Source organism: Leucopleurus acutus (genome assembly GCF_964270905.1).
Source record: "Leucopleurus acutus genome assembly, chromosome: 9".
NCBI lineage: Eukaryota > Metazoa > Chordata > Mammalia > Artiodactyla > Delphinidae > Leucopleurus > Leucopleurus acutus.
Window position 1 is genome coordinate 96,402,700 of NC_139144.1, and position 24,972 is coordinate 96,427,671.

General features: G+C 39.2%; 1 protein-coding gene across 1 annotated transcript in view; it reads left to right on the plus strand.

Annotated features, from left to right (window-relative positions):
- AGK (acylglycerol kinase) overlaps positions 1 to 24,972 on the plus strand; it is an 85,400-nt gene that overhangs the window by 24,649 nt on the left and 35,779 nt on the right. The window contains exons 3-8 of the mRNA XM_082847012.1: positions 6,691 to 6,730; positions 9,564 to 9,643; positions 14,754 to 14,829; positions 20,858 to 20,950; positions 22,666 to 22,698; positions 24,032 to 24,126. Of these exons, the coding sequence (XP_082703138.1) occupies positions 6,691 to 6,730; positions 9,564 to 9,643; positions 14,754 to 14,829; positions 20,858 to 20,950; positions 22,666 to 22,698; positions 24,032 to 24,126 (417 nt within the window). The remainder of the gene's footprint in view (positions 1 to 6,690; positions 6,731 to 9,563; positions 9,644 to 14,753; positions 14,830 to 20,857; positions 20,951 to 22,665; positions 22,699 to 24,031; positions 24,127 to 24,972) is intronic.

The window sequence follows — 24,972 nt, forward strand, 5'->3', positions numbered from 1 at the left end:
TTATTCTAGTACACTTTGATTAGTAGAAGTAGTTGTTACAAACATCTACACTTGAAATCTGTTTTGGGTAAAGCAAAAGCTGTGTTTGCATGCATGAAGGGAAACGCTGGCGGTGGAAATTGCTGTACAGTTTGCCTCTAGACTATAGCGGGAAGTCTTTTTTGGGAAATAGGATGGACCCATGTGATTTTTCTCTCCGTGTAGAGTTGTTATTGAAATAACAACTTATCTTATTTTGCAGTACTAAAGTAATAAATAAAACATTTCTGGCTCGGAATAAATTGAGAGCAGCCCACTTCCTGTGGTAGCAGGCATTGTTCATATTCTATTAAAGCCTCAGGCAGGGTGACATCAGCAGATTTTTTCATTTTCTAATCCAGAAGTTTGTAATTTCTTTCTGTCAAAGAACCCGCATTTTAGTACTGAGCAGACCTTCAGGGACTCTTTTTGATATGACTACATTTTGTAGCACCTCTTTTAAATTGTGTTAAGCTTCAGTTCTCTCAGGAGGCAGCATGCTGTCGTGGAAACAGCATGGGCTTGGAATTTGTATACAGTCCTTTTTTTTTTTCCTGGTCACAGGGTCTTCGTTTCACAATCAGATTCTTGACTCATTAGCAATCTGGAATTTCTGACACCGAACTCAGCCACTGGGACAGTTCTTAGGGTGCTTCCTGGTGTACCAAAAGGAGTTCTTGACTTAGCCTTTCCAGAGGGTTCTAGTTCCATTACCCTCTCTGGCACATATACACACATGCGCCTGCATTCACACACACACACCTCCCTGGGTCTTCCTGATCTAGTAAAGTTCCTGTGACTGTTTGAAGTTTCCCCTCCTCTCCTGTCCTGCCCCACGATGAGCCCTCCTCTTGCCCTTTGGTGGTCATGACACTGAAGAACCATCCCAGCTGATCTCTTGGTTCAAGAATGCCAGATATTCCTACAAAGAATAACCTTCAGTTTATCCTCCAGAACAGAGTCTCTCTGTCTGGGCACAGTGAGTCAGTCTCTTGTGTTCAAACACTTGCCACTTATTTATTAAACAGTTATTTATTGAGTATCTTAGATTACCTACAAGAGTCTGTGCTCTGTGCTGTGGAAGAGAAAAGGGTGAATTATCCATGACTTCAAGACAGTTATAATCAAGGAGGAAAGATACGACAAGCAGCTGTGTGTGTGGTGAGGTAAGGGTGTGGGTGGTATTGTTCGGCCTTTGATTTTTTTTAAAGGGAGAGGGGATAAAATGACCACATCCTTGGAGGGGAAAAGTGCAGTCCACTCTGTCTTTTAGGAACAGCAAGGCATGCAGTTTGCCAAGAGTAGAGGCAACATCGAGAGCATGATGGGAGATAAGGGAGAGGATGCTTAGCCTTTTTCCTTGCTTGTCCACCACATCTTTCCTTTGGCTTTGAGATGAGGTGCAGTCTCCATTTACTTGGGAGTCATTTGGTGTTCTCTGTGGAGGGTCCCAACGTGCAGGGTATGTCTTCCTGCTTCTGCTTCCACCTCCTCATGGAGATGATCTTATCCCCTCTCACCCCTCTTATTACCATGTGTATCTTTAGTCAAGAGCTCTGTCTGGAATTCCAGATGTTCCAGTTGTCCCCTGGAACCTTCCACCTGCTCTCTCATCACTGCCTCAGATCGACCAGTCCAAAACTAAACTCAGCTTCCTCCCTCCTCTACCTGTCCCTCCTCCTGCCTTCCATCTCTGTGACTGGTACCACCTTCCAGTGCCTTCCACTGGAAGAAATGTGGGCCCCATCTTTGACCCCTCCCTTCTCATTGATTCCCACGAACCAGCCCTCAAGTTTACCTCCAAATGTCTGCTGAGTCTGTCTTCTCTCCGTCCCCACTACCTCCATCCTGGCTCTAGTCCTCCTCGCTGACCTGCATTCCTGAAGAATCCTCCCTGGCTCCCTGGATTCAATCTTACCTTTGACCCTTGCCCTCTTGACACTGCAGCCAGAATGATCCTTCTACAATGTAAACCTGACCATATCAGTTCTCCTCTTAAAACCCTTTAATGGCTTCTTATGGCCCTTAGGATGAAATCCCCATTCCTTAAATAGGTTAAGAAAGGCTCTTGGTCTGGCCTGTACCTGGCTGCTCCGTGGCTTCCTGCCTGCAGCTGTCGCGAACTGCTTTCAGTTTCCTACCTTGGTCGTGATCTAGCATTTGCAGGCTTTTCACATTCTCTTTCCTCTGCCTGCATTCTCCTCCCTATTTTCGCCTGGCTACTTTTTATTTATCTCCCAGATCTCAACTTCACTGTCCCTGTAAAAAGTCTTCTCTAATTCCTTCAAGGCTAGGTTAGATACCCCTATTATATGCCTCTTTCATGGTGCACATAAAAGTCACATCATTTGATGATTGCCAGTCGAATTGTCTTTCTTCCCTTCTAAAGTGTAAACTTCATGAGGATGGGGAATGTTGGGCTTATTCACTGGTATACCCCAGACATCTAGCACAGTGCCTGGCATGTTATCTATCAAGAAACATGTCTTTTACTATATCACTGATATTTACCAAGAGCTATTCTTTGCCAGTGGATCCTAAGCTTCTTCAGGTCAGGACCAAATCTTGTTCATGGTGCTGTACCTGGCACCTTGTGTTAAATAAGTTTGTTTCACCAATCACTTTTGGGAGCTTTATTCCACCTGAACTTATTAAAAAAAATTATATGGTTGTAAATCTTAAGAGTTATATTAGACGAAACTAGGAAGTAATGTGATAAATTTAATAAATGTGCTATAATGTATACATCCAAAGGAGTATTGCCCGTTCAGTATTGTCTGAAATTAAGAAGAAAGAGCCTTAAGGCACTTACTGTAGGGTTAGGTTGGCATGGGTTTGAAACCCAGCTCTCCTGCTTCTCTGAGCCTGGACTTCCTCATCAGTAAGATGAGACTATAATGCCTGCCTTGGCAAGGTTGTTGCAGAGATTAAAGGTTTATGAAAAGAACTGCCATAGTGTCTGGCACACAGTAGTAGTTCTGTGAATTTTAAGTTATTTTCTATTCCACCAATGCAGCCGTTACAGAAAATGTTTTTGAAATTTCTTTTTTGAAATAGTTTTTAGAGCTTTCTGTAGACCATCAGAATATGTCAATAGGAGAAATATTTTTTCCTTTGAGGATACGTTTGATTTTTAGATACAGTTTGGTTCAGAGAGCGTGATCAACATAGTTAATACCACTTTTGCTATTTAAAAAATTAAGTGTGATGATAATGAGGATTTCTTTTGTAGTGTCTAAATTGGTACATATTCTGGCTTTCTCACAGGTGGCATTGGCAGCATGCACGTTCCATTAGACACGGCAAAATCCAGGGAATTAACGATCAAAAAATCTATTGATATTGAATAGCAGGCTGATCAAGCGGCATCAGTAAGCTCGAGAGAGCTGAGATCTTTAATAATATACTTCATCACAGGTTTAACCATCAAAATTTTACTCCTAGCAAAAAAGAATTGAGGAAAAACATGATCCAAGGTGCTACCCATATTCTTGTATATGTTTGGGGGTCTTGTGTTTTCAGCTGGGTCCACAGGCATCAGTGTGGCTGATTCAGTAAGGAAGATGGTATCTACTAGTGACCCAGAGGAGCCTGGCGCCCTCGGAGGCCTGTCCCTAGTAGGAAGAGGAGGAGCTGGCTGGGGGAAATGGACAGGGGTGTAGAGATAGGCACTCAGCTTTTATAGCAGCATATACTTGTACAGAATAATCCACAGGATTCTTTGTAGGAAAAGAGAGTGGAGGCACAGGTCATTCTGTCTACTAGGAAAAACACTTTGAGGCAGGTGGTTGCAGGAAGACAGTCCTGTGAGGCTGGAAGTGGTGCCCCAGGCAGTATGGAAGCTAGACTGAGGGTTAGCCGAGCCCGGGGGAATCTGGTGACAATGCTCAGCTGACTACAAGGAACCCGGTTTTATTTTATGATCTGGCAGTCACTGAGGGCTCAGTATCTCACCTCGTCATTGTGCAGAGGGGCATGAGCGTGAGGGATCAAGTCAACTGTAAAGGGTGACTGACATGTTAATTATTCTTAAATATTTTACTAGTTTGTACCCTGAATTTACCTCATCTTACATGTGTGTATATTTTGTTGATGTTAGAATAATTCACCGGGAGCAGTTGATGGAGGGGCATGCGAAGAGAAGAGCAGAACGTGAATATTTGTGACTCGGGTGGGGGAGGGGAGGGGAGCTTGTAGGACTCCCTTTGCCATAGGGTAGTAGGGAGTAGTGTCACTCAAGCAGGGGACTGAACCTGGCTGTAAAGGCGCCTTGTGGGGTAGACCTCACAAGGGATCGGTCCCCCTCAAATCTTCGTTGTAAAACCGTAAGTGCTTTTGAGGTACTGGTGTCATTATAATTGTAATGGGACATTGTCATTGCCCTTAGGTTTCAGGTGGGCAGCAGAGATACTTCCCCTTAGGGAAGAGGTACTTCCACCTTCTCATAGAAGCTGACTGCTCTGCGAAATCTAGGGGTCCTCCTCCAGCCTGGCTATGGAAGACAAATCCATAGCCTTGGACTGCAACCATGGCAGAAAGCAAAAGATTGTTTAATTTTTTTAGTTCAAACTTAAATGTCAAAATTAGATTTGAATTACTATAAAAATGCAAAATTCAAGGTCTTTGATGTTATGAAAAAGGTCTAGACAGAAAATTTAAGTGAAATAACACTTTTCTCCTTTTAATTCTTTCCTATAAATTGTTTATTGGTCATGTTTTCTGTGTATTAGTTTTCTTAACTGTTGTTAACCAGGTTGAAGGTATTATCTTAGCAGTGCCAGCAACATGCATTAGAATTGACTCTTACAAGGAGAAGATTCTGGAACCCAGTAGGCAGTCAGCCATTTAAAGTGCTCTTAAGGTATAAGTGGCACAAACATTTTAGAAAGCTTTATGCTGAATAGATGAACATGTTCTGATAGAACGTTTTCATTTTTGCAAGGCAAAATTTTGCCTCATGCCCAAATTTTCTGTTTATGATATAATTGAGTATCTGACTGTGATATAAAAAATAAGAGATTTAGATCAGCGGTCCCCAACCTTTTTGGCACCAGGGACCAGTTTCGTGGAAGACAGTTTTTCCAGGGACCGGGTGTGTGTAGGGGATGGTTTTGGGGCGATTCAAGCGCATTACATTTACTGTGCACTTTATTTATTATTACATTGTAATATATAATGAAATAATTATACAACTCACCATAATGCAGAATCAGTGGGAGCCCTGAGCTTGTTTTCCTGCAACTAGATGGTCCCATCTGGGGGTGATGGGAGACAGTGACACCCGAAGTGTGTTGCTTATGTCCAGTCTACTCTGTAAGATGCAGCTTAATTGTCACTTGCCACTCACTGATAGGGTTTTGATATGAGTCTGCAAGCAGTTGATTTATTATGGTCTCTGTGCAGTCAAACCTCTCTGCTAATGATAATCTGTATTTGCAGCCGCTCCCCAGCGCTAGCATCACCGCCTCAGCTCCACCTCAGATCATCAGGCATTAGATTCTCATAGGGAGTGAGCAACCTAGATCCCTCACATGTGCAGTTCACAGTAGGGTTCGAGCTCCTATGAGAATCCAAGGCTGCCGCTGATCTGACAGGAGGCGGAGCTCAGGTGGTAATGCGAGCGATGGGGAGCGGCTGTAAATACAGATGAAGCTCTGCTCGCTCACCCACTGCTCACCTCCTGCTGTGTGGCCTGGTTCCTAGCAGGCCACAGACTGGTACCGGTCTGTGGTCCGGGGGTTGGGGACCCCTGATTTAGATAAAACACTAGCAGAAGCAACTATATATTAAATTTATTTCTGGCAAATGACCTGAATAATTTCTACTGGATAAGAAAAATGCAGGGTATGTGCATTCATTTTCTACTGCTGACCTAACAAATTACCACAAACTTAGTGATCTAACACAGCACAAATTTATTATGTTATGGTTTTGTGGATTAGAGGTCCAACACAAGTCTCACTGGGCTAAAATGACGGTGTTGGCAAGGACAGCGTTCCTCTGGAGGCTCTGGGGTGAACCCATTTCCTTGCCGTCACAGCTTCTGGAGGGTACCCACACTCCTTGACTTACGGCCGCCTTCCATCTTCAAAGCCAGTGAGGTTGCATCTTTCTGACCATCCTTCCATGGTCATATTTGCTGCTGAAGTCTCTCTGCTTTTAAGGGCCCTTGTGGTTTGATTGGGCCCACCTGCATAATCCAGGATTGTCTCCCTATCTCCAGATCCTAACTTAGTCACATCTGCAAAATCCCTTTTGCCACATAAGATAACATTTTCAGGTTCTGGGATGTGGACATCCTTTTTTTTTTTTTCTTCAGCCGAGCCACGCAGCTTGCAGGATCTTAGTTCCCCAGCCAGGGATTGAACTCAGGCCCACGGCAGTGTAAGCGCTGAGTCCTAACCCCTGGACTGCCAGGGAATTCTCAGATGTGGACATCTTAGAGGGAGGAGGGATTATCATGCCTCCCATAGTACGGAAACCTAACACCGGGTTTCATTCAGAGAAAGTATTTTTCAAATGTGCCCATGATTTGTTACAGGTCTTAAGAAACTTTGACTTGGGTATTTTACAGGGAAGAGTTATACATATTTCTAAAAATGATGATGATTTGCTTGGATCTGAACCTACTTATTAAAGCTAACGTTCATTCTGTTTTGTTTACTTTGATAGTGATAACCTACTAAGGAGAGCAGCCTGTCAAGAAGCTCAGGTAATGCCATTTAATAAGAAACAATTAAAACCCGCCTTATCTCCACTGTGCAGAAATCTCAGGCTGTTCCAGGGGGACTTGCACAGTGCCTTGCATCAGCGCAGCTTGGCTATTTTTTCCCCACTATCGGGGTGAATCAGGCTGCCAGCCAACTCTGAATAGAACTGGAGGAGGTTAACAATCTGGTGAGGAGCAGTTCCAACGCCCACCCCTTTAGACTTGTTTACTTCTGGATTAGTCCAGAGAACACAGAACTGGACTGGTTGGCACTCTGGGAATTTGTTCATGTCTGCAGGTGTCCTTGAAGATCTGGCTAAAGCCCGAATCATCCCTAATCCGAATAACCCCCAAGGATATCAGTTCAGAACAGGTGTTACCTCTCAAAGTCAAATCTTCTTAAAACTGTTGATTCATATTTTTAAAGCCTGTCTCTTTAGCACAACTGATTCAGACCCTCTCCCATGATATTGCACTTAAATATTCATCTGTCTAGTTGTAGCTGAATTGTTAATCCTTTCAGGTTTAAGGCCACAATTTTGTTCTTCCGTCCCCTCCAAACGTGTGCGTTATACATTGCAGATTAATTTGCACGACTGAGTTGCCTTTTTGTTACGTCATTCAGGCATACGATGTCAGAAATACCAAAAAAGAAACATGAAACTAAAAAATGACAAAAGACATGATGCATTTAGTAGGAGAGGTGGGTGGCAGACCTCATGTTTGTTTTTGAAATGTTTCCGTGGATGACAATGACAATAGATACTATTAATAAATTCCTCTCTTTAGTGATTCCCTAACTGTTCTAAATCCGTGTTTCAAGAATTCGATTGCTTTGTTGTTTTTATCTCTTATGGCTCTAAGTTGTTTTGGAAATCAATTCAAATAAACTTTAATATTAAATTTGAGGTGATCTTTACCCCAAGCTAATTTTCCACTAGCAACTGGAAAATCCTCTTGGGAGGGGAAGGCTTTCCCCCTTGAAGGAAGAGTGTTCATGGGGTACTCCCTTTCTTGTGCAAAGTAAATACCTCCACCTCTGTTCTGAACTCCATCTCCTCTTACTTTTCCCACTGTTCCAACTCTCCACTTCCCGACACCCATTTAGCTCCTTCCATCTGAAAAAAGAAAGCGAATTCATCCTTATAGCCCCCTCCCTCTAGTTACTTTTCCTGTCTGTGTCCTTCCCTTTTCAGTCTAAATTCTTGAAAGAATATGATTTTTTTTTTTTGCGGTACGTGGACCTCTCACTGTTGTGGCCTCTCCCGTTGCGGAGCACAGGCTCCGGACGCGCAGGCTCAGCGGCCATGGCTCACGGGCTCAGCCTCTCCGCGGCACATGGGATCCTCCCGGACCGGGGCACGAACCCGTGTCCCCTGCATCGGCAGACGGACTCTCAACCACTGCGCCACCAGGGAAGCCCGATTTTTTTTTTTTAATCTCACATAAACTCACCTCATTGTAGTCTCATGTAAACCTGAGACATGAGTTGCAGGTAGATAAGACTTCTAGAGGCTAAAAACCCAGGACCAGGAGGAATAATCTAGAACTGTAGATCTGGAATCTGGCAGGTTAATTAAGTCATTTCTGGCCAAATTCCAGAAATCGTATGGATAGAAAAAGAACAAATTACAATATTTAGAGATTTGGCAGCAAAATGTTAAGATCTAACTCAATAAGAGTGAAAACAGAGTAGTAATTATAACGTACACAGAAACTTTTTACAAAGAAATAGTATGTCTTTCTGAAGTATTCAGAAATAGAAGTTTATTTTTTTTAAAGCAAGAAATAGACAATGGTGACAAAGGATCTCCAGTGGGCTGTCAGGGAGGCGGTAGAGTTGGGGTCAGTTACTTAATAAAAATCTTGGTGTAACTTCCATTTTTCTCCTATATTTACTTTGTGCTTCTGTACTTAATTCTACCTCCTTGGCCCAGACCTACTTCCCACAATCTAAGACTCGCAATTTTGCCCTCTTCGGGGTTTTCCTATTCTCATTCCTTTTATTGACCACCTTCTCCTCCCGTTACTTCCCATTTTCACTCCTCGCATCTAGTCCTCTGGGTGTCGTAACTCTGCCTCATCATTTATTAGCTCTTTAGAGCTGATAGAGTAGAAGTTTGGAGTTAGATTCATATAAATTCTAGGCTTGTAATTTATTAACACTTTGACTTTGACTGACTTAATCTTTCTGAATCTTGGCTTTCTCATCTATAAACATGGGAATATTTAATACCTCCTTGGTTTCTAAGAACTAAGAATTAATACGTGTGGAAGTGGCAAATACTAGGTGCTTAGTAAATATTAATTACATTTCTTTTCCTGTACCAGTTGATGCTACTTATCAAGGTTGCAAAGAAAGGAGGCAAATAGAGTATTAGATTTATTTTTTATGTGTATAAAGATACGAAGATTAACTGGTAACATGAAGATTCTTCATGAATGAGCTTTAGTAATAAGTTAAAAGAGAAAAAGGTTATATTCTGAAAACTGAAGACAAATTAAACTTCCCTTGTGACAGACTACGGACTTACCGGTTGTAATAAACCTAGTCATATCTTACAGAGAAAAGAAAAGTTACTTACCTTTAGTAGGTGAATGAAGCAGGGCGTTTTATTACAATATAAAATTCAGCTTATTTTCATTAAATAAAGGTACACTTTTATTGTTGTTGTTTATGGTGGGGTTGTCAACATGAAATCCGGAAAGAACATTTGTTTCCCCAGGGTAGACACCGTATCTGCCAGTAGTAAATTCTTCTGGAATGAAAGAATATCTGTGCTTACTAACTGAATAGAAGGACATTTACTGAAAACTTTTCTTTGTTCCTTTTTAGGTGTTTGGCAGTCAACTTATTCCTCCCAATGCACAAGTGAAGAAGGCAACCGTCTTTCTCAATCCTGCCGCTTGCAAAGGGTAGTTCAGTTTGTGACTTGTTATAGATTTGGTTTTTCTAAGGGGAAAAGAGTCACAGAATACTAGGCAGCTGGTTGGATTGTGTGGAATTGGAGCTACTAGGTTCAGTACCCTTGTAGCAATAAGATTCAATTGTAATGTAGAAATCACGGTTAATCAGATATAACTGTAAAGCTAACTGATGCCCAGCTAACTGGTCTAATTGAAGTTTAATAATTATTCCAGAATTAACACTCTCAAATCAGTCTTATCTGCTTGGTGGTAGCCCCCTTGGGAACAACTTCTGCTGCTGTGATGTAAATTATGAGTCCATCTCTGTTACAGGATGTTCAGAGATTGCCGAAAGCACTGTGGCCTTGTGAGGTCAGAAACATTCTTTCTCAAAGTGGTGAATGTAGAGTTAGGTCTTGGAGGTCAGTCAAGGGAGAACACTCAGTGTTCCCGACTGACGAAATGGCCCATGGGGCGGGGGCCTACAGACAGGAGTGCCGACTAATGTCCTTTGCTGTGTCACAGGAAAGTCTGTAAACTGGTCTGGTTGGCCTCAAGGGGTCATGTGAGGCAACTCTGAGAATTAAGATGTGAAGAATAGTTGGGACCTTGGTTGACAGTCATGTGTCCATGTTCATTTATTGTAACAAATGTACCACACTGGTGCAGGATATTGAAAGTGAGGGAGGTTTTTTTTGTGTGTGTGTGTGCGTGTGTGTGTGCATGTGTGTAGGGGAGCAGGGGGTATGTGAGAACTCTCTGTATTGTCCACTCATTTTTACTGTGAACCTAACAACTGCTCTAAAAAATAGTCTATTAATTTTTCAAAAGTACCGTAAGCAAAATAAAAACTTTTTTTTTTTACATTGCTAGTTAGGTACAACTCTTTCAGTTGGAAAGGTAAATAATACTTTTGGTGGCTTATAGAAGAAATCATTTAAAATTTAAAATTATTTTTTAAAAATAGTAAGAATTAAAGGGTTGAGGGGGAGAAAAAAGTGATACATTCTATCTAACGGCCAGAACAATTCTTTTTGTCCTGACTGAGGAAAAATTAATAAGTATGTATTAGATTGAATTCTCTAAGTTCGAAGTCAAATGACATTAAGATAATAAGAACAACAACAAAAAGCATAGTTGGGAGTAGCTTCTAAGTGGTGAGGTTAACATTTGAGAGAAACGCAGGGACTCTGAAATAAGTTTCTCTAGTCATTTCTTGGGAGGTAGTGTGTGTGGCTTCACTGATGTGAGGGCTAGTCACGCCTTATTTCTTTTGAATTCAACAGTTTAAGATATTTACCTACAGGTTGTCTAAATCGGCTCCATTACTCTACCTAATTGAATCATATTTGCCCACCTTTGTTGGAACCACTTCCCGCCCCCATAAACGTACCAGTCATAAGGCCTCTTGTTCATTCTTGTTTAAAACCAGCGCTGAACAAAAATATCAACAAAGGTTCTAACACAACACAATCAAAATACCCAAGATAACTAGTCACTGGTGGCCTGTGGGAGAAGCTAGCAGGGAACTGGGTGTATCCTCTGTATACTCTTCTCTGCTCTGTGATACGGTCGGTGTTGCTTAACTTCTTAAATCCTCAATTTACTCATCTGTAAAGTGTGAAAAGTAATAGCACATGCCTTATAAAAATTACCATGTAATTCTTTAGGATTAAATGAGGTAATGCCTGTAAGGTATTCAGCATTCTTTCCATTTCATAGTTAGCACCTGATAAAAGAAATATAAGCTGCTGTTCTTGGTATTACTGACCTGTAGGCTGGGTCAGAAGGTTCTCTACTTGGCTTTCCCACCCTGGGATCTCTCCTTTTGCCTCCGTTGTTGTAACTGCTCCAGGTCCTGTTCCTCTAGAGATCTAGTAAGTTAGTAACTTGCTAATTCTCTTGAAATATATGGTAGTTTGTTTAAGCTATAATCAGTCATTTTGAGTTCCTACTTGAGATATTTGCATTTTTAAAAAATGAATAAACTTTTCTTTTAGAGAAGTTTTAGGTTCCGTTTACACTTTTACACGTAAGTGTATTTGCGTTTTTAAAGGTAGGTTCTTGTTGAAAAGTGTAATACCTTTACCTGCAGGCTAGGGTAAGGAAAGTGTTTCTTTTCTAAAGTCGTGGTCCCCTTTAACAAGGTGAATCAATCCCTGCAAGCTTCTAGGAAGCAGCCACTTTGAAACTCTCCAGCATCTTTTTTTAAAGCTTTCACTGTTTAACTGTACTATTTTTGTCATCTTGACTCTGACCTGACACATAATTTATAATTTATCATGTAGCTATTTCATTATGTAGTACTGGTTTAAAACTACATTAGAGCTTTAGGAAATAACTGTTTTGCATTAATAAATGATACATTAAGGAGTAATTATTTTGTGTGTGCGTGTGAACCTGCAAATTGCTAGAGGTATAGAAAGTTTTATTTAACTCTGGTGCTATCTCACCCTTAATTATATAATAAATAATACATTTATTACTGGTAACACTTGCTTTTCAATCTTTTATATGGAACATTAGAAGGAAAAAAAATGCCTTCACTTCCACTTTAGAGATTTTCTGTACCTGTGGCATCACAAAGATGTGAATAAAGGCCCAAATGTTCAAATCTTTTTTCTTTCTTTCTTTTTTTTAATTGAAGTATAGTTGATTTACAGTCTTGTGTTAGTTTGAGGTATACAGCAAAATGATTGTTATATATACATACATATATTTTTTTCAGATCCTTTTCCATTGTAGGTTATTATAAGTTATTGAATATAGTTCCCTATGCTATACAGTAAATTCTTATTGTTTATTTTATATATAGTAGTGTGTATCTGTTAATCCCATACTCCTACTTTATCCCTTCCCCCTTTGGTAGCCATAACTGTTTTCTATGTCTGTGAGTCTGTTTCTATTTTTAAATAAATTCATTTGTATTATTTTTTAGATTCCACATATAAGTAATATCATATAATATTTGTCTTTCTCTTTCTGTCTTACTTCACTTAGTATGATAATCTCTAGGTCCATCCATATTGCTGCAAATGACAATATTTCATTCTTTTTATGGCTGAGTAATATTCCTTTATATATAATGTATATAATATATTCTACACACAGAAACACACACACACACACACACACACACACACACACACTTTATCCATTCATCTGTTGATGGACACTTAGGTTGCTTCCATGTCTTGGCTATTGTAAATAGTGCTGCTATGAACACTGGGGTGCATGTATCTTTTCGAATTAGAGTTTTCATATTTTCTGGATATGTGCCCAGGAGTGGGATTGCTGGATCATATGGTACTTCTAGTTTTAGTTTTTTAAGGAACCTCCATACTGTTCTCCATAGTGGCTGTACCAATTTACATTCCTACCAACAGTGTAGGAGGGTTCCTTTTTCTCCACACCCTCTCTAGCATTTATTCTTTGTAGACTTTTTGAGGATGGCCATTCTGACTGGTGTGAGGTGACACCTCATTTTACTTCTACAAATCTTATTTGTTTTTTTAAAATTAATTAATTAACTTATTATTTATGGCTGAGTTGGGTCTTCGTTGCTGCGTGCGGGATTTCTCTGGTTGCGGCGAGCGGGGGCTACTCTTCATTTCAGTGCATGGGCTTCTCATTGGGGTGGCTTCTTGTGTTGTGCAGCACAGGCTTTAGGCGCGCGGGCTTCAGTAGTTGTGGCTTGCAGGCTGTAGAGTGCAGGCTCAGTACTTGTGGTGCACGGGCTTAGTTGCTCCACAGCATGTGGGATCTTCCCAGACCAGGGCTCGAACCCGTGTCGCCTACATTGGCAGGCGGATTCTTAACCACTGCACCACCAGAGAAGCCCAAATCTTATTTCTTAAACTAACTCAGAGGAGCTTATAGATGTGTTGTAAGTGATTAATACATCTGATGGAGACTTCACCAGAGTTTTGCTTCTCAGAGATAGATCTAATCCACTTCCACCTGACCCTTTCTTATCAACCCAGAAATGAAAGCAACCCTGCAAGGAGAAATGTTTACAGTATCACTAGCTTGCCTTTTATTGTTGGGTTAAGCCCAGAAATGGTGATCTGGAAAGGAGAAATTTCCATTTAGCCTTTCATGTTCATTCTTACAAGCATTCAGAGCTGTAGGAGAGGGAGGATGTGTTTGTTTAATTTGCTTATTACGTGCTCAGGTGTGCCCTTGGTTCAAGGTATTTTTTTGGTTCTTGTAAAAATTTGCTCAAGCTTCTCAGTTTCTATTTTAATTCATAATCAGAAATGTTTTATGTTCTGTGTTCCATTTGATAGCTATTTCTTTTTAGTTTAAAGAATGTTGAAGTTGGTCTGTGCATAACTCTACATGTTCCTCATTCACTACCTTTGTGTCTGTTTCTAGTATAAAATATTCTTAAGAAAGTTGAAGCATGCATCACTGATAAAAAATAATAATCTTTCTGAAAGAGGACTGAGTAAATGTGGATGTAAAAGTTAGATGTTTGGTGTTGATTGTTTTGTTTTTGTTTTGTGATGTGATAGTTGAAAATATTTGGGTAAAAGACAAGTCAGCTGATTGGTATGTTTTAACATTTATTCAACTCTGAGACTCTGCAATTGGGGACTTTTTTGCAGCTTCTGTATCCCTTGATTTCTAGTACATTCTCAGTCAGCCACTGGAATGTAAATAAGTTCCGTGAGGGCTTATTACATTATACCTCAGTTACATGTATTTTTGTCTGCCTTGTCCTGTTGTTTGCCCAGTTCCTAGATGTGTCTAGCACACAGTAGAGGCTCAGTAAATGCTTGTTGAGTGAATCAGACATTGTTGCCTGAGTGGAGCCGTATCCAGTGTACACACTTCCTCTAGAGGAACTAGACTGTGCACTGTAAGCATCCCACATGGGTGAGAGCTTATTGTATTAGACGAGGGGCAAAATCTTGGAGGCCCCAGAGTGAAAGAGTCCACGTTTATATCCAGAGAAACTCATTACTCTTCACTAGCCTTCCTGTCCTTGAACAAATAGAGGAAACGTGTTCTCTACGCTATTTCTCGTTCTCTTCTAGAGAAGGTGGTTGGGCTTTTTATATTTCCTCTTGAGAACTTGTGTTAAAATATTTGTGTTTTTTTCCTTTGTCTACAGCAAAGCCAGGACTCTATTTGAAAAAAATGCTGCCCCGATTTTACACTTATCTGGCATGGATGTGACTATCGTTAAGGTGAGAACTGCTCTAGAATGTTGATTTTATCCAAGCTACCCCTCCTTGTAACATATCCTCTTCACTTATCACTTAGAAGATAAGAACAGAGAAGTCAACGTTGTGTTCTTCTTCTGATAATTAATAAGATAATATTGTTTTTTCCAACCACGGTCAGCTTTTCACTTTCAGAACAGGATTAAATGGGGCCATGAACTTGGCTCCTTTCATCTGACAGATAGGATGTGGAACTATTGTCTCTTGGAAGATGAAAGTTGTTACAGCTGTAAGAATTCTTTTTCTGACTATTAAAAAGAAATTTCAAGTTTGAGTAATTAATTTCTTGGTAGTTCTGCAGACAGGTAAACATTTTCTTTCTGGTGAGGAATTATTTCAGGTGAGGAATTTTAAGTGGTAAAGCTTTAGAATTTTCGAGATTTGGGTAAGAAGAAATGGGGACAAAAATAAATGAGAGGGAATTGTGCTGTTTTAGAAGATGCCTCAAGACTCCACTTTCTTGACTTTAAGTGCTATGTGTGTGGTATGTACATAGGTGTGTGTACTTGGTGAAAGTCGCTGTTACTATGTTTGTAAATCTATGGTATACCAATTTTTAATATTACACACTTTCATTAAATCATAGAGATTGAACGGTCATTTAGTCCAGTTGACCATGCAATGTTGATGAACTCTCCTCTCCAGCTTGTCCAAGGTGTGGTCTTCTAGTTGTCTGCCTCCAGGGATGGGAGAGTGGGGAAGAAAACTGACATTAATTTCAGGACCTGTAATGCATATTGCAGACTCTACGTATGAGAGATCTGAGAATGGTTATTTAAGACCAATATTTGTTTGTTCCTGGAGTGTTTGGTTGAACTCACAAGGAGAACCATCTGGGCCTGGAGCTTTCTTTGAAGGGAAATTTTTTTGTATATTAACTTTCCTTAATGGCTGTAGAAGTACATCAGGAAGTTCTGTTTCTTCTTGAATTAATTTTAGTAAGGTAAATTTTTTAAAGGAATTTGTGAATTTCATCTAAGTTTTCAAATTACTAGGCATCAAGTTGTTCATAATATCTTCTTTTTAACTTTTAAATTTCTGTGACATCTGAGATATATCATTTTCTTGCTCAGTATTGTTTTATTGTTTATTTGTGCTTTTTTTTTTTTTTTTTGCCTGCCAGTCATGTGAGAGATGCGTCAATTTAATTAATCCTTTTTGCCGAGAACCATTTCTTGGCTTGTTGATCCTTTCATCTATGTTTCTTTCATTAACTTCTGGTCTGTCTTTATTGTTTCCTTCATTCTACTTTCTTTGGCTTTTTTTCTGCTGTTCTTTTTGACATTTTAACTTGGATGCTTATTTCATTAATTTTCACCCTTCTCTCCTGGTGTTTTCTTAGAAAGCTATAAACTTTACTGCTTCAGCTGCATCCTAGGAGTTTTGGTATATAATATTTTCATTATCATTCATTTCTAAATGTTTTCTAATTTTCATCATGATTTTTGTTTGACCTGTGAGTTATTTAGCATGTTTTAAAATTTTCAAATCTGAAGTTTTCCCACATCTTTTTGTTAATGGTTTCTGATTTAATTGTGTTATGGTCAAAGAATGTAGTCTATATAATTCCAGTATTTTAAGTTTATTGAGATTTGTTTTATGGCCTAGCATGTGGTTTGTTTTCATAAATGTTTTATGTAGGCCTAAAAAGAATATGTATCAGTTATTGGGTGCCATGTTCTATATCTGTCCATTCAGTCAAGTCTGTTAGTTGTGTGGCTCAAATCTTACATGTCCTTACTGATTTTTTTCTTCTGGTTGAACTATCGATTATTCAGAAAGAAGTGTTAGAAATATCACACTAGATAGATTTGTCTGTTTCTCTATGTAGTTTTATCCACTTTTGCTTTTTTATATTTTGAGACTGTCAGTAGATGCATTCACATTTCAAATTATTTCATTTTTCTTGCATGTTGACACTGTCCTAGAGTGACTCTCTTTAGCACTAATGCTGTCTTTTACTGTAGTCTATTTTATTTAGTATTGTTAGTAACCATACTAGCTTGCTTTGATTAGTTTTTACCTGGTATAATTTTTACTTATCTTTACTTAAGCCATTTTGTAGCCTTATATTTTAATGCATCATTGGTAAAGGCATGAAAACAGGATATTTTAAAGATCCAATGCTTTTTGTGTGTGTGCCTTTTGACTGGACCATATAATCCATTAACATTTATTGTAATTGTTAATGTATTTAGATTTATTTCTCTACCAGTTATCTATTGCTACATAACAAACCGCCTTGACAACAGTTTTTCTGCTTACAATTCTGTTGGTCAACAATCCGTGTTCAGAGCTGTTCTTGTGTTGGTCTCACCTGGGCTCCTCAGTGGCTTGTCTTTTCATGACTTGATAGCTTATTTATTTCCTTTTCTCACTGAATAATATTCCATCATGTAGATGTACAACAGTTTGTTTATCCACTTACCTATTGAAGGACATCTTGATTGCTTCCAGTTTTGCACTTATGAATAAAGCTGCCATCAACATTTGTGTGCATGTTTTTGTGTGGACATAATTTTTCAGCTCATTTGGGTAAATACCTAGGAGTGCAGTGGCTGTGTTACATGGTATGCTTAGCTTTGTAAGAAACTGGCAGACTGCTTTCCACAAGTGGCTGTACCGTTTTGCATTCCCACTAGCAATTAAGGGGATTTTCTGTTGCTCCACATCCTCATCAGTATTTGGTGTTCTCAGTGTTCAGGGTTTTAGCTGTTCTGATAGGTATACAGTAGTTTCTCATTGTCTCAATTTGCAGTTCCCTAATGACATATACCATTGAGCATTTTTTCATTGGTTTATTTTCCATCTGTATATCTTCTTCAATGAGGTGTCTGTTCAAATCTTTGCTATTTTAATTGAGTTGTTTCTTGTTTGTTCTCTTACTGTTGAGCTTTAGACTTCTTTGAACACAAGTTCTTTATCAGATATGTGTTTCAAAAATATTTTCTCTTATACTGTCTTTTAAAGCTGTGTTTGTTTTCGTTCTCTTAACAGTATTTTCACGGAGCAGAAGTTTTTAATTTTAAAGAAGTCCAGCTTATCAGGTTTTTTCTTTTGTGGCTCTTGCTTTTGGTGATTTATCTAAAAACTCATCAACAAACCCAGGATCACCTACATCCTGTACTGTGTGATTTTCTAGAAGCTTTATAGTTTTTTATTTGACATTTAGGTCTATGATCCATTTTCAGTTAATTTTTGTGAAAGGTATAAGGTTCACGTTTTCTGCATCATCAGGCCACTCTTTATCCTTTCTCTTTGTTGCATTTGGAATTTTCCTCTTAAGATCAGAGCCTCAAATGTGTCATCCCTATTAATGTAATCTTTTAAATTATGGCCTGTTAAATCTGTCAATATCTTTTTGAATTTTGGTTCTTTCATTCATGTACTTATTCATATTTATCAATTTGTCTTGCAAATATTTGAGTACCTACTACAGAGTAAGCTCTGTTCTACCTGTTGAGGATACAGTCTGAACAAAACAAGTTTTCCCTCTCTGTCCTCAAAGAGCTTCCACTCAAAGTGCGAAAAGGAGGGATACAGATAAAACACATATACAAATAAACATATGATTTGTCAGATGGTGATGAGAGCCAAGAAGAAAAATCAAGCAGGGTAAGGAGACCAAGAGTCTGGCGGTGTTCGTTTAGTTCAGGAGGCCAAGGAGGCCAGTCTGGCAAGACGACCTTTGGAAGAGACGTGGGGGAAGTGAGTGAGTCATGCTGGTAGGTTGGGGAAAGCATCCAGGCCGAACGCACTGCACATTCGGAGGCTCTGCGGAGGAGTGTACTTGGGGCTTGAGGAAGAGTGAGAGGCAAATGTAGTTGGAGGAGAATGAGCAAGGGGAGACAGGAGAAAGGATGAGGTTGAAGAAGTTAGGAGGGGCAGGGTTGTCAGGTTTGTATCGTTTACGCATTCAGTCAGTTACCTTTCCTCTCTGTTGTTGATAAAGTGTTGTGTAGGAAAAGGCTGAATGGAGAGCCCTAAAGAAATGTCACCAGGAATCTACCTACAATTTGATGTCCCTCCACTGAGCATCTTACTTTGAACGTAGACATTCAATTGGTAATCAGTTCACCCAGTTGTATTCTACTGTATTGTTCCCACCTATCTCCGCCTTGTCCCCAAGGATATTATCAAATAACTTGCCAGGTGCCTTGCTGAAGACCCAGTAGAATGTCTGTCTGGATTTCCTGATCTTCTGATCTAGTAATCTGTCAAAGATGAGGATACTCTGAAATGCCTTGTTCTCGGTGAACCCATGCAGATTCCCAGTGATCACCTATTTCGGGGTGTTCACAAAGCATCCTTTTAATCAGGATCAACATATATTCTCTCTTTTTAAAAAAATATTTATTTATTTTTGGCTGCGTTGGGTCTTCATTGCTGTGTACGGGCTTTCTCTAGTTGAGGCGAGCGGGGGCTACTCTCCGTTGTGGTGCACGGGCTTCTCTTGCTGCGGAGCACGGACTCTAGGCGTGCGGGCTTCAGTAGTTGTGGCATGTGGGCTCAGTAGTTGTGGCGCACGGGCTTAGTTGCTCCGCGGCCTGTGGGATCTTCCTGGACCAGGGCTTGAACCCGTGTCCCCTGCATTGGCAGGCAGATTCCTAACCACTGTGCCACCAGGGAAGTCCCTATATTCTTTTTTAAAAAAGTGAAATATTTGGATTGATTGAGCTCAGTCACCAGAGGGCAGTGATTTAATCAACCATGGGTATGTAATGAAACCGACACAAAAACTCAGAAGGACAGGGTTTGGAGAGCTTCTGGGCTGGTAAACCTGTGGAGATCTGGGGAGAGGTGGTGCGCCCAGAGAGGGCCTGGAGACTCCACACTGCTCCCCCACACACCTTGCCCCATGTACCTCTTCATTTGTCTGTTCATCTGAATCGTTTCTAATAAACTGATAACTGTGAGACAAAAAAAAAAAAGAGAAATATTTACAAATATATAACTGCAAAGCCAGTCATTTCATTTTTCAGGATAAAAGCAGAACCATTCATCATAAGATTAGATGGTGTTAGTGTAGGACTTTGTTTTTCGTGTGTTGACTGTGACTTAGTGGCGCAGGTGCTTTAGCCCATCTGACATCCAAATCTTTAATTTTTGCCTATTAGTGTGTCTAGTAAAGTGTCAACAGGAGAGAGTGTTTCCTTATTTCAGTATTAGTTGCATTACATTTGTTAAAATTCAGTGTTTGCTTTTAGAGGTGGTGGCTTAGATCATTCATTTAAGTCTACATATGTATCTGAAATGAGGTATCCTCAATACAAATGGTGAGGCTTACAGACCATTTAGTCACCATTTTGTGACTGCTTTGAGCCATACCTATATTTCTTTATGTACAATCATAGCAAAACCACAGTAACCATTTATGTAGTACAGTGCCAGTTAAGAACAGTTACCTTGCTAGTCGCTTTTCATACTGCTTTCCAACAGTATTAGGAAGAAGCGCTTTTCCCTTCCTCCAGTACACATGATTTCATTGATAAGGAAATTAAGATCCTGAGAGTTTAAGGCCACTCAGCTAAAAAGTAGCAGAGTTGGGATTTAATCTGTGTCTCCTGGGCTCTCAAATCTGTGCTCTTTTTATTACATCTGTTTCTCCTTATTTGCACATACACTTGACTTTCTGCTTGCAGATGAAAGTCACTGGGTAAATGATGTAATAATAGAACGTGCACTGGACTAGAAATGATTCCTCTGACTAGCTGACTGTATAACCGAGACAAATCACTAGGTTGGAGTTTTATTTTTAAAGTAAGGAGCCGCCTAGATGGTTTCTGAGGTCCCTTCCAACTCTAAAAATATAAAACTATAAAAACCATACATAGTTGCTTTGATAGCTGTTTAGTTTCTCATGTATATCAATTATGTAGAATTTAAGAAAAGGTTCAGTGTGAAACTTTAAAGAAAATATCCCATATTTTTAGACCTTTGGGCCTGTGGCTCTAGGATGATAAATTTACCAAAGGCTTCCTTTGTATTGCAGACAGATTATGAGGGCCAAGCCAAGAAGCTCCTGGAACTGCTGGAAAACACAGATGTGATCATTGTTGCTGGAGGAGATGGGACTTTGCAGGAGGTGTGGCCGCTCTTCTCTTTGAAACCATTTTGAAAGGGAGGAAAATAGAAATTAGGTCTTGGAGCAGTGGCGTAAAGTGGTTATAATTTAAGGAAATTATTTCTTTGTAATCCATTCTTTTTAGGATTGTTTCTCTCTGAAACAAGTATAGCATTACATTTTTCTCATGCACTTTTATTTCATTGCTTCGTATAAATTCTATACCCAGCACATAGAAGGGTTTTTGTTTTATCAGATTTAAGTCGGATAAAATGGAATAAAACAGGGTACAAAATGGTGCTGGGTGTGAAACGCTTTTTATATTTTGAAGACTCTTATGAAGTAGCCCTGTTTGTTAGGGAATCACTGTTTCAATTATGGGAAGGTTTCTTATAAAATAAACTTAAATAACAATTGCCTTTTTAAAAAATTCATCTGTCCATTCTCACTTCATTTCCATCCCATGTAATGTTATCTCCTAATGGTACATTTAGAGGCAGAGGTCTACATGTTCCGACGTATGCGTTGCTTTTGTTCTGCAATTCCATTTCCTTAATGCTTGCTTTGGTCCAATAAGGACAGTAAGTATATTGCCCTGGAAATGCTCTTCTTTACCAGGGCAATAGACTAGAACCTACATTATGTATTGGAAACCCCTAAAGGGCCCAGTGCAGGTGCCCCTCCCACTCAGTCACCCCATCCTGTGTACCATAAGTCACATCCATACCTCGTTTCTCATTGTCCTTTGCCTCTATTTTGGTGGTTTCATTGGTGTTCAGGGACCAGGAGCTATAACAGCGGACAGGGCACTGTCCTGTGTTTGAGTTAGCAATCATGTAAGCCTTAGTAAACTTCTTTTAAAAAGGCTGTGCTAATGATCTTGTAATTGTGTTTATGGATTTTTAATGACGTGTGAAGAATACGGATAGCATGCCAACAAAGTAATGAAGTGGAACTCACGACAGCCCCATTTAATCCCGAAACTCAGTGAGGCGGGAGATGCGGGAGAAGATTGGCTTTTGCCTTGACTTCACAAAATGTTTTTAAGAAAGAAACCAAATTGTGTATCTGGTATAATCTAGTCATCAGAATATGCCCTGGTTAAAAAAAAGAATTGGAGGGAAATATAGCAAAATATAAACAACTGACTAATGATGCCTGGTGGGTTTATGAGGAAGTATTTTTTCTTCAGGTATTTTTCACAGTTTTTACAAGACCATGGGTATTATAGTTTAAAAATAAAAAATAAATTAAGTAAAAATTCAAATTAAAAATGTCTTTTTATAGAGGGAATACAGTCTCCCTTGTCTTCATATTCATCAGTAAGAAACATTTATTGAGAGCAGGCTTCTCTCTGAGTGTAGCAAAGTGCTGTTTTCTTCCCGATATGTGTACTTCATAGTAGGAAACTAGTATCTTTAGTATAATTGATGTGTACATCACATTTATACCCATCTTATAGAACTCAAAATGTAATTTTACTAATATAATGTGGAAGTTTTATAATTATTTTATCTTAGCCTTTATAGTACTATTGATCCTAGGTGGAGAATAAAATCTAATCTAGCTCTGATCTTACTGGAGAATAGTTTGTGCTTTAAGAGCCAATACATCTTTTGACATAGTTTCTAGGAAGAAAACAGGAACAAGTTTGTGGTCCATGAAAATTGAATCCAGTTCTTTTATGATAAAGGAAATACAAGTTGTTCATAATAATTTTTTTAAAACATTTGTAGGTTATAACTGGAGTTCTTCGAAGAGCAGATGAGGTGAGCTTTAAAATAAGAATCATTGCATTTTGACTTTACTTTCCTGTTTTAATCTCTCTTTATTTCTTTCTTTTACCCTTTCTCCCCTTTTTATATTTTAAGATGGGCACAAGTTGTGCTTCCTCAGACTTTAGAAAATAAAGTACTTCTGCCTATGTCATAGAACACTTTTATTAACTCATGGTGGACTTTTCTGCTTTGGGGATCCAGGGTATCCAATGGCTTTTGCCAAGAGTTGTTTAAAATATAAAATTTCCCTATAGAATCTTTTCTTCAAAGGATTCCTTCATTAATAAATTGTGGTATATTCATATATTGGGAGCCATACAACAGTTAAAATGAATGAACTAGGTTTATAAATATCTACGTGGTAAATCTAAAAAATATTCAATAAAAGAAGGCAGGTTGCCAAAGTATTTTATGCATTTCTATAAATTTTTAAAATTCAGAAAACAAAGATACTCTTAATAGATGCCTGCCTAAACTATGTAGTAAAAGGGTAACAATGTGAATGGAAAGGAATCACACCCACCTCACGATAAAGGCTTCCTCTGGGAAGGGAAAGGGGAGTAGGATGAGAAGGGACTTGAGTTGTATCTGCATCACTTTATTTCTTAAAACTCTGAAGCAAATATGGTAAAATGTAATATTTGTTAAATCTGGGTCTTGGGTACATGGGTATTCGTGAGATTACTTTAAATTATTGTAGAAAAGTGTGATAAAATATTTTATAAGTAACAACAAGAAAGAAGATCCTTCCCAGTCCCTTTAGTAATAGTAGACTGAGCTCAAAACAGTCTTTAGGAACCTTACGGTATCTGTTTATTTGTGGCCTTTAATTAAGTCCTCTACTATGCCATTCTTCTGCTACTTGACCTTGCTTATTCTCTTAGCCTTGTTTATACTTGAGGTAGTTTATAAGGCATTTTCACCTGTCCTCAGTCACTGTACAAATGTTAGACATTTTTAGTTGAATTCTATCTGCAACTTTGTCAAATAGTGTGGCAACATAATACAGACTGTCACAATCATGCATTTATCTAATATCTAAGACCCTCATTTTCTTAACCAAATTTCTTTCAACCGGTTGCCATTAGTGAGCACCCAAATATTCCTTCCAAATTTGAAGGTATGTTGTTTTCATGAACTGCCTTGTTCTAGAACCTGCTTCCTCAGTATTACCTGGTTGCTTGTCTAGGGGTGTGGGAAGGAAGGCTGGGAGGCAGGCCCAGGGTCAGTTACTTTGTCGTAGTGGACACACCTGTGCCTCTCTGTTCAACCTCATTTTCTGACCATAACAATAAAACTTTGCTCTTGTTTTCTTCCTCGCCAGGCTACCTTCAGTAAGATTCCCATTGGATTTATCCCACTGGGCCAGACCAGTAGTTTGAGTCAGACACTCTTTGCCGAAAGTGGAAACAAAGTCCAGTAGGTTGTCAATGTGGGATGGTAGCATTTGTGGGTAAGCGAGCCTGGGAATGGAGAATTCACATGTGTGATATAATTTTCTTTTTGAGTTTTGATAGCCTGAAACTTCAGATCATTAAGAGGAAGAGATCAGAGTTCAAGCGTTGGGTTGAATGGGAAGTTTCTCTGTTGGGTTGCGGGACCCTGGTGATCTCATGTTAAGTCCTCAGGTCAGGTATGGAGATGAATACTGATGTCCTTCTGACACTTATGAAGGTAGCTTCGCTGATCCAAGCATACTGTTTGTGTGCTTTTGTGTTGTAAGATTCTCTGGTGAAGACATACTTGCAGTGATCATTTGTTTGCTTTAAGTATGTATGATGACAAATAGCAAGTTCCCTGCGGAGACTGGGCCAGCAGCAGCCTTGGCTCCATTACCTTGATAATATAAGTAGCTAAAACAACCAAATATAGTTACGTCCTTTAGGGAATGCCAAAAGTGGAAGGCAGTGTGGATAAAGTAGACAGAGGAAGTAGTGCAACCCTGACATTAAATTAAATTGTTGTGAGTCTAACAGTGTCCTCAGGAGTCAGGCAAGTTGCTATGATTGCTCTTTTCTTTCAAAAGCATTATGTAAACAAAGATTTAGTCTTTCAGGAAGATGGGCATCTTGAATTTGAGTCATGGCTTTGACAATGATTAAAAATATAATCTTGGACAAATCATTTTCAGGCAGGTTCTCATTGTCAGTTGCCTGATCTTTAATGTAAGCTTTGTGATACATTGGGGGAGGTCAATAAAAATATTTGTTGAATGAATGAATTGAAATCTTCTCAAGACATTTCTTGTTATAATAATAATACTCA